General features: G+C 49.1%; 1 protein-coding gene across 1 annotated transcript; it reads left to right on the top strand.

Annotated features, from left to right (window-relative positions):
* Positions 1–8,495: 8,495 nt before the first annotated feature.
* Positions 8,496–9,857, top strand: LOC123184699 (NAC domain-containing protein 46-like). Its single transcript, XM_044596777.1, has 3 exons — positions 8,496–8,769; positions 8,841–9,133; positions 9,317–9,857. Exons 1-3 carry the CDS (start codon positions 8,574–8,576, stop codon positions 9,656–9,658), a joined length of 831 nt encoding a protein of 276 aa, XP_044452712.1. The 5' UTR covers positions 8,496–8,573; the 3' UTR covers positions 9,659–9,857.
* Positions 9,858–10,714: the final 857 nt, after the last annotated feature.

Here is a 10,714-nt window from a genome sequence, read left to right on the forward strand (position 1 = left end):
TGTTCCATCGACACCGAGACGCCCTAGATGGTTAACTTAGGGTTTTAGATGTCTCGTCGATGCTGAGGCGCCCTAGATGCTTAAATTAAGGTTTTAGGGCTTCCACTGGCGCCAAAACATCCTATATGGTTAAATTAAGGTTTTAGGTGTTCCGTTGACGCCGAGGCGGCTGATATGTCTCAAATGTATCTATAATTTTTATTTTTTTCATGCCATGTATATATCATATCGGCATAGTTTTGACATTAGTTTTTATTGTTTTTCTGGACTAACCAATTAACTCAGTGTCCCGTGCCACTTACTGTTTTCTGCATGTTTGTAAATTTTTTAATAAAATCAATTTTGTCCGGCTAAAAATAATCTGAGAAAATCAGGGAAAGTTTTGCATCGGGAAGCTTGTTTCTGGGCACGATTGGATTCGAGCCCTCGGAAGATCATGTTTACACGCCGGACGTCCTTTGGGGATGTTTTCTGCCCTGTCTCACCTCAGCCGCCGCCTTTGGCCCCTGGGCGGAGTCCGGCGGTGGAGAAGGTCCCTAGGTGGAGTGGGAGCTGGACCTGGGCGGGGTGCCTCCTCGCTCGCCCACCGTCCAAAACAAAGACGGGGACCCACGTAACCGGCCACGCAACGGAACGCTGCAACCGTTTCCACCTTCTACCAGGGCTTCAACTCAGCCGGAAAACGCTTTCCCGTGGGCCACTACCAAAGTACTTATATATCATACGGGATACCAGCAGTAGAGCATACTGCTATGGCGCTAGCACTAGAGAACAGAACCGTTTGTTGGCAGTGGATTGCACCCTTGACGCACATATAGCACTATGCCCGTGCCGGGACAAAAAGAGCAAAAGGGGCAGGCAAATTATCATTAATTTATTTGTCACGAAAAGTGTTGAGTGTATGTGTTGTGCATATAGGTATATTGGGTCTATCTCCTAATTGTCTTGTATAGTTAAGGTCGTGGTCCATCTTTGTATGTGCGTTCGCACGCTGAGTAATGCATCGTGCAATTCCCACAACACACATGGTATCATTTTTTTAGGTTTACGATCCTCGCTTCCGCTCCGTCGCTGCCGCGCGCCTTCCCCGCACTGCTGCCGCCGCCACCACCCAGCCGCCGCTGCCATTCTCCCTTCTTCCTGCTGTCACGCTTTTCCCTTCCCTCCCTCGCATCGCCGCCTAACCCTACTGCCGCCGCGCCACTTGCACCACCCCGCGTCACCGCAACCCTACTCCCTCCTAGCCGATGTTGTTCCCCGTCGCCGCTGCCCTTCATCTCCGCCCGCCCGCCCAACCCCGAGCCGACCCCACCTCCCGAACGCCAGCTCGAGCCGCGCGCCACCGCCACCCGCACCAAACCCTAGCCCGCACCTCCCTCGTCATGTCGTCTGTCATGTCATCCAGGTCCACCAACTCCAACCCGTTCACCGACGCCAACCCTTCCGACGTCAACGACATCCGCAACCTGAACATCTACGAGCGGGTGCCAGTTTGTCTCTCTCAGACGGACTCCTCCTACTACACGTGGAAGACGTATTTCTCCCTCGTGTTTCGGGAGTACCACCTCGTCGATCATGTGGACGGCTCCGTCGACTCCAGCCTCATCCCCGAGTTCCATGACTGGTCCACCATCAACACCACGATCATTCGGTGGTTCTTCCTCATCATCTCGCCGGACCTCTTTCAGACGGTCATGCAGGACGGTGACGACCCCCACGCCGTGTGGACCAAGCTGAACGGGCTCTTCACCGACAATCAACTCCAACGTCGTGTTTTTTTGCAGCAAGAATTTTTTGGGTGCCACCAGGACAACTCCTCCGTCGACGACTACTGTCGTCGCCTCAAAACTCTTGCTGACGAGCTCCGCGATATTGACGCGTAGATCGATGATGACCTCCTCCTCAGAACGCTCACCGACGGGCTCAACGAGGACTTCGGCAATGCCGCGGCGAACCACACCCTAATTTGTCAAGTATGTTGCGTACCTCCGCTTGGAGGAGCGGCGGATGAAGCAGGTGAAGGCGTGGGCCATCCACACCGCCCTTGCCGCCGGCACCACCCGCGGCGGGCCCCCAACTCCTCCCACTGCTCCGGTCGTGCCACCCCAGCCGCTCCACCAGGCGCCCTACCCGGCGCCGCCGCCGCCGTACCGGCGCTGCAGCAGCAGCCGAGGCTGCTCCCCCTCCCGTACGGGCCGCCCGCACCTCCCGCCCCTCCCGCCGAACGGCGCCATGGTGGCTGGCGCGGTGGCCGCCGCGGGAGTCCGTTGCAGGGAGCCGACCAACCTCGTCAGCCGCAGCAGCAGCTCCTGGTGCCCCCTCCGAGGGCTTCCGGCTACAACCCGTGGACCGGTGTCGTTCATGCCTACACCATGCCGGTTCCCCGGGCCCCTGCGCCGATGCTTCCCGTGCCGCGCACGTCGGCGCATCAGGCGTACTACGCGGCTCCGCAGCCCTATGGAGGGTACCCACCGCCGCAGCTGAGTGGCGGCTACAACCTCCCGATGGCCCCTCTGTCCCCCTCACCGGTGCTGCCGCCGGCGCCTTTGGATCCGATGCTCCTCGCCGCGCTGCACACCACTCCTACACCGAACAACTACACTGGAGGTGGTGATTGGTACATGCACACCGGGGCCACTGCTCACATGTTTGCTCATCCTGATAATCTTGCCTCCTTCACTCTTGTCACCACCGACCGCCACATCATTGTCGGCGACGATTCCACACTTCCTATCACACACGTTGGGCACACTTCTTTTACTTCTAATTCCATGCCTTTATCTTTGTCTAACATACTTGTGTCTCCTCATCTTATTAAGAATCTTATTTCCGTTCATTGTTTCACTCGTGAAAATCCTGTCATTGTTGAATTTGACGATCTTGGTTTTGTCTTAAGGACGCTCGAACCAGGATGGTACTCCACCGATGTGACAGCCCTGACGAGCTCTATCTGATGCATTCGCCTTCACCCGCCACCACCGCATCAGTTGCTCTCTCCGCTAGCGTCGATCTCTAGCACGCTCGTTTGGGTCATCCTAACCCCGTCACACTTCATCATATTCTTAGGAGTTTCAGTTTCAGTTGTAATAAGATCGAGGATCACACTTGTCATGCCTGTCGTGTCGGCAAACATGTTCGCCTTCCGTTTAATAACTCCACCACCATTGCTTCTTTTCCCTTTCAGTTGATTCATAGCGATGTGTGGACCTCTCTAGTTTCTAGTAATTCGGGCTACTTATATTATCTGGTCATTTTTGATGATTATTCTCATTATGTGTGGACCTTTTCTTCGCGATGAAAGTCGGATGCATTCTCCACTTTGAAAGCTTTTTTACTCCTATGTCAGCACGCAGTTTGGGCATCCCATCCATGTTCTTCAGACTGACAATGGAAAAAGAGTTTGACAACCTTGCTTTCCGCACCTTTTTGTCGCACCATGGCACAGTCTTTCGTCTCACATGCCCGTATACTTCACAGCAGAACGGTCGAGCCGAACGTGTCCTTTGTACTCTGTACAACTGCGTTCGCATGTTCTTGTTTCATGCTAACGTGCCGCCTCACTTCTGGCCGGACGCACTTGCTATCGCATCACTTCTTCTCAACCTTCGACCCTGCCACCCACGGGGGAACTACGCACTGTTGGGGAACATAGTAATTTCAAAAATTTCCCACACACACGCAAGATCATGGTGATGCATAGCAACGAGAGGGAAGAGCATCGTCCACGTACCCTCATAGACCGTAAGCGGAAGCGTTATGAGAACGTGGTTGATGTAGTCGAACGTCTTCACGATCCGTCTGATCCAAGTACCGAACGCACGGCACCTCCGAGTTCAGCACACGTTCAGCTCGATGACGTCCCACGAACTTCGATCCAGCAGAGCTTCACGGGAGAATTCTGTCAGCACGACGGCGTGTTGACGGTGATGATGTTGCTACCGACACAGGGCTTCGCCTAAGCACCGCTACGATATGATCGAGGTGGATTATGGTGGAGGGGGGCACCGCATATGGCTAAGGGATCAATGATCAACTTGTGTGTCTAGAGGTGTCCCTCTGCCCCCGTATATAAAGGAGCAAGAGGGGGAGGCCGACCGGCCCTCTATGGCGCGCCAGGAGGAGGAGTCTCCTCCTAGTAGGAGTAGGACTAGTAGGAGTAGGACTCCCCTCTTTCCTACTCCTACTAGGAGGGGGAAAGGAAGGGGAGAGGGAGAAGGAAAGGGGGGCGCCCCCCCTCTCCTAGTCCAATTCGGACCAGAGGGGGAGGGGCGCGCGACCTGCCCTAGGCCAGCCCTCTCTCTCTCCACTAAGGCCCATAAGGCCCATTATTTATCCGGGGGGGGGGGGGGTCCGGTAACCCTCCGTCACTCCGGTTTTCTCCGAAATCACCCGGAACACTTCTGGTGTCCGAATATAGTCGTCCAATATATCGATCTTTATGTCTCGATCATTTCGAGACTCCTCGTCATGTCCGTGATCATATCCAGGACTTCGAACTACCTTCGGTACATCAAAACTTAAAAACTCATAATACCGATAGTCACCGAACTTTAAGCGTGCGGACCCTACAGGTTTGAGAACTATGTAGACATGACCGAGACACGTCTTCGGTCAATAACCAATAGCGGAACCTGGATGTTCATATTGGCTCCCACATATTCTACGAAGATCTTTATCGGTCAAATCGCATAACAACATATGTTGTTCCCTTTGTCATCGGTATGTTACTTGCCCAAGATTCGATCGTCGGTATCTGCATATGTCGCAACTGTATCTTTTTTTTTGAAAAGGAGAATGACCCCCGGCCTTTGCATTTGGGAGATGCGTGCGGTTATTTTATTAATTATTCTCGAAGACCTTACAAAGTAGAACGACAATATGCCTGAATCCGCCATCTTGGCAACATCTGCCGCTACTCCTATCCAAATGATGAAGGGGTGCAAGCTGGGCCACATACCCAGACCTCTCACCTAAGCCTAACATCTAAAGTCAGAGGCCCCGACTGAGCCATCTGCCAGGTCCGGGGCTCAAACCGGTCCGACGCACTCACATGTGTCATCGCCGCCATCTTTCGCTGGTCCATCTTCAAAGCAGATTGAGGTGACAACCTTGGCAGCTCCTCTGCCATTGACGCCACCACGACGCCAGCCGACGACCTCCACACAGTGGCGGAGCTATGTTGGGGCCAGGGGGGCTGCTGCCCCCCCCCCCCCCAGCCTTGGCTCAATTTCTGAAGAAATTTTTTTAGGGAGACATAAATTAGAAGTTTTTTAACATTTGGCCCCCCCAAATACTGATGATTTTCGTTTCGCCCCCCCAGTGACTTTCGTCTAGCTCCGCCACTGCCTCCACATACGCGAGTCCATCTCCAAGCACGCAAATCCATGCTAGGATAGGGCCGCACCACCGCGGTCGCCCACCACCCACAAGCGCCACCCAACTCTAAGGTTCCCAAAGCGGCACCTTCAAGAAAGGAACGATGCCGTAAGCGCCGCCGCTCATGACATAATTTGCTGAATTAATTCCCTATATATTTTTTGCTAACACTCCTGTAGGTTGTGATTGGACCAACTACGGCAGCGTACGCGCATTAGCCAATTTGCTTCTTTTTTTTGTGAGGGAAATCCAAGTGCATTTAATGTACTCAAGTTTTAGTCGCTGCGTACATAAATAAGTGTATACCGTGTCCGTCAGCAGGATTATCCTTTTCATATTTGCAGCGCCGATCTACCCGTCGACCGTTTCTCTGAAATTTGCATCGCTAGAAATTGACTAGACATTAACGCTCGTTGTTACCAAAGTCATCTTCGCTCATCTGAGCTCGGGACGGACAGTAAAATCCAAAAAAGTAAAAAAACATTCAGAAAAATCTGAATTTTTTCGGTGCAAACATTGACAAAAAATTTACGTGCTCACAAAATTTCATGTTGAAAAGACATTTGTGAAAGTCGTGGCAAAAAAACAAAATCAACACTCCAAAATACTTTTGAAAATAACATTTTTGAAGAATCCATTTTGTTTTTTGCCATGACTTAAGAAAAATATGATTTCAAGATGACATTTTGTGAGCACGTAAACATTTTGTTAATGTCTGAATCAAAAATTAGTTTTTCTTTAATTAGTTTTTATTTTTTTGGATTTTATTGTTCATCCAAGCTGGTTTGAGTTCGGGCTCAGAAACTCCGCATCCTCGTTGTTACTGGTATCTTTCATGGCAACTGTAGAAACGAATCATTGGCGGCTCTTTTTCTTGGTCAGACATAAAAACAGCAGGAAACTGACGTGTACTAGAACGTGCTACTCCCTCCATTTCACAATATAGTGCTTGCTCTATCCCTGTGCTTCAATTTTGACCGTAAATTTAATTATCAAGACCGATTGTGGCGGGAGCAAAAATTATATCAGTGAATTCGTATTCGAAAGAAGATTTTAATTATGTAACTTTTTCTCCCGCCACAGTCGGCCTTATTTGTTAAATTTATGATTAAAATTCAACCTCAGAAAGCGCGAACGCACTATATTTTAAAATGGAGGAAGTACTATGTAGAGTCATCATATCATCACTTCTAACCACCTAACTAGCTCTGCCGTTGAATTTTTTTGGCGTGTATATAATCACTGCTCCCTCCGATGTGAATTAATTGCCGCAACATGTATACAAGGATCTGTGAATTAATTGCCGCAACATGTATACAAGGATCTGTGAATTAATTGCCGCAACATGTATACAAGGATCTGAGCGAGTAACACCTATCGGTATTTTTATTAAAGAAGGAAGAACTCCGGTTTCTGCATCTGGATGATGTATACATCCACTTTATTAATTATCCACAAAAGATCTTATAAAGTAATACAACAGTAAGACTGAATGCACCGTCTGCGCAATATCTGTCGCTACTCCTATCCAGTTGATAAAGGGTTCCTAATAGTCTGGGCCTAATACCAAACAGACATTGCAGCCAAATCTAACATCTAAAACCTGAGGCCCTAACCAAGCCACCTGCCGGGTATGGGGCACCCACCGGTCCGTCGCATACTCAGAGGCCACCGCCGCCAACTACCACCAATCCATCTTCAGAACTGTAGTGATGCATCTATCTTGTCCGGTCTAGTTGCCGGCGACGCCACCACGACGACAGACAGCGTCACCCTCCTGCGCGAGTCCGTCTTCGCACATCAGATGCCTAATCTCCAGGGCACCACGCCATCGAGATCCGTCGTCATCAATGTTTAGGATAAAGCACCTCTTCACCGAATATGTCGTCCACTGGTCCCTCGAGCCTGTATACACCTCCAAGAATGAGCCTCCAAGGAGGGTCCTATCGGTATGTGTCTATGTTCGTGTGTCGTTTGCGAAATAGAATTAGCTAGTGAAGTACTCTCTCCATATCAAAATATAAGACGTTTGAACTGCACAAACGATTTATATTTTCATACATAGGTAGTAATACGAAAATATATTTTAGAGCACCTGCACCCAGGCTCCTCTTATCTAGCCATCCATTCTTCGCATCAAGATCCATGCAAATACATTTATCTTTTTTATTTCTCTTACATAAAACATGTCTTCAAGTTGAAACCTTTGCAGAACAGTAAAGCTTTCTAGCTAGAATCTAGGATAAAAAATTAGATTTTTTTGTCCAACATAAATATACAAAATAAGTTCTTATTTGATTAAAAAATACTTCTTTTACTATTTATGTTGGACGAAAAATTCTGAAAGTTTTATCTCACATTCTAGTTAGTAAGTTTTGTTGCGCTGCAAAGTTTGAAGTTCAAAACATGTTCTATATGAAAGAAACGAAAAAGAGAAAATTTCATATACGAAGTTAGTTGTCTTGCATAGATTTTAAAACGATATTGGAGAGTCAGGATAGCAGGGCCTGGGTGCAAGTGCTCTGAAAATCTGCGTCTGGTAGTAATACTAAAAAAAAGGAAAGAATTAGTAGCACTGAAATACTTGTTTGAGAAAAAAAAGAGGACTGCACCATTAGCAGATTAACACTGCGTTATTGCACAGGGGTTATCTAGAAGTAGTACTATCATTAGCAACCAACGATTAAAATCACGGAAGATAAAGGATTTATCGGCAGCCCTACATTAATTGGCACGAACCTTTAGGCTAATATTGCGCTATCTTCAGCGATTTCGGCGCTATCTCTGGCGGTTCACAACAGCACTCAAATTGCGGGGCGGTTTTCGAACGGAAATATCGCCCCGATTGCGTCAATTTGATCCGCAATTTAATATTATGTTATTAACCTATTAACACTTCATATGACAATAGTTATCCAGGATGCTATAATGAGCGACTCATTAGGACATGCCTTGCAATTACTAGTACAAAGCATTAAAAAGAATCAATAGCCATTAATTAGTACCTAAAGTATGGAGTGCAGTAAATAAGTGAGGCTTCCCTCGCACAGCATTGCGGATGCTATATAAACCAGACCCACCCCGCCGCTCTTCTAAACCCAAAAACGTTCAGTCAAAACACCTCTTCACATCTCCCCAGCCTCTGGTTTTTCCACAACGTAGCAAAGGTAAGCTGGTAGATCCGTGAGGCCGCAGCGATGTCGGACGTGACGGCGGTGATGCATCTGCGGGGGGAGGAGCCGTGGCTGGCGCTTCCTCCAGGGTTCCGGTTCCACCCCACCGACGAGGAGGTGGTCACGCACTACCTCACCCCCAAGATCCGCAACCCCGACTTCTCCTGCCTCATGGTCGCCTACGTCAACCTCAACAACACCGAGCCGTGGGATCTCCCGAGTAAGTGTAGTACTACTTGTCAATAATTTGCAGGCATGAGGCAGAGCGCTCATGGCCAGTTTGTTCTGCAGAAAAGGCGAAGATGGGCGCGGGCGAGACGGAGTGGTTCTTTTTTGTGCACAAGGATCGGAAGTACCCGACGGGGACGCGCACCAACCGGGCGACGAAGAGCGGCTACTGGAAGGCGACGGGTAAGGACAAGGAGATCTTCCGCGGCACAGGACTGGACGCCGTCCTCGTCGGCATGAAGAAGACGCTCGTCTTCTACCGCGGCCGCGCCCCCGGCGGCCAAAAGACGTCGTGGGTGATGCACGAGTACCGCCTCGAGGGCGAGCTGCCCCATCGCCTACCCCGCTCCGCCAAGGTACGCAAGAATCTATTTTGTTTTTCCGTCTCTGTCTCCAGACAAGTCGATCGATTCAACCGCTAGAGCATCTAGAGATGTTGCTGGACCACGCGCTCACATCACATGTCATGCTCGGGATTTGTTTCTTATTTCTTATTCTCCTCGTGTTGCTTTCTCAACCTGTCCGTTGCGTGCGTGCAGGACGATTGGGCTGTTTGCCGGCTGTTCAACAAAGAATTGGCCGCGCAGAATGCACCCCAGATGGCGCCGGCGGCCGACGCGGACATGGAGGAGGAGGACCCGTTCGCCTTCCTCGATGAGTTGCTCAACAGTGATGACTTGCTCAACAACGCTGGCCTGCTCGGCAATGCCGACCCGCCGATGCTCATGGACTATCCGTCAGGCGCCATAGACTTCGCCGGCGCTTCCAGCTCCACCTCCAGCGCGGCCCTGCCGGTTGAGCTGGACATGGAGCATCGGACCCGCAAGATGGAGCCACCGGCGCCGCAGCAGCAGAGCCCAAACTACATGTGGAAGATGTGATGAGACTAATGAATCCATCCATCTATGACCCGGACTAGAGCGTCTCAATTTGCTGGTAGCTATATATAGATGGTTATTTGGTTGGAGCTACCTCTTCGATTGATTAGTTGCTTCATTAACTTCGATTAAGGATCGAGTTAGTTGATAAAACTTATTGTGTATTGATGGAGCTGAACTATTCCCCTTCTGAATGTTCTATTTATTCTATTGTTCTTAATAATACATGCCATGGTTGATTCAGGGGTCTTGGTTAAATGATAGTACCATCCTGTAATCGTGTTTGTTTCCCAATCCCCGGCGGCAAATGTGTTTACCAAGAAAACGATACCGAGAGATGATGGAGGTGAACTATCCCCCTTTTGAATGTTCTGTTTATTCTATTGTTCTTAATAATACATGCCATGGTTGATTCAGGGGTCTTGATTACATGACAGCACCGTCATTTAATCGTGTTTGTTTCCCAATCCCCGATGGCAAATGTGTTTACCAACCAAACTATACCGAGAGATGATGGAGCTGAACTATTCCCCTTTTGAATGTTCTATTTATTCTATTGTTCTTAATTATACATGCCATGGTTGATTCAGGGGTCTTGGTTACATGACAATATCGTCCTGTTATGTGTTTGTATCCCAATTCCCGACGGAAAATGTGTTTACCAAGCAAACTATACCGAAATACTATTTAAAGACTTTGAAGCGCCCAGTCACGGAGCCAAGGTGCATAGTAGTTCCGTCCCATTTCTTGTAGAGGTCACAAGTACAATTTCCGTGCGTGTTTATGCAATGGTTTCAAAATTATAGGAGTCTCGATTTCTCTACCCGTTTGTTAAATGGTTCTAAAAGTAGTGGCCCGGTGGTTCAAACATGCGATCTGTGGTAGTTCCATGTGTTTTCTGCGTGGATGTTGCCGGTTTGATTTCTCTGCCCTTTTTATTTTTTGTTCCAAAAATATAGCAATAACTTTTTTAAGGAATACAGCCATAAGTGGTCGGGATGTTTCGAACGCACAACCTATAGGACAGTAGAGGCCTGTTGGGCGGCCCAGCCTGTAGCG

The sequence above is a fragment of the Triticum aestivum genome, chromosome 2A, assembly GCF_018294505.1.
Source record: "Triticum aestivum cultivar Chinese Spring chromosome 2A, IWGSC CS RefSeq v2.1, whole genome shotgun sequence".
In the NCBI taxonomy this organism is placed as follows: domain Eukaryota; kingdom Viridiplantae; phylum Streptophyta; class Magnoliopsida; order Poales; family Poaceae; genus Triticum; species Triticum aestivum.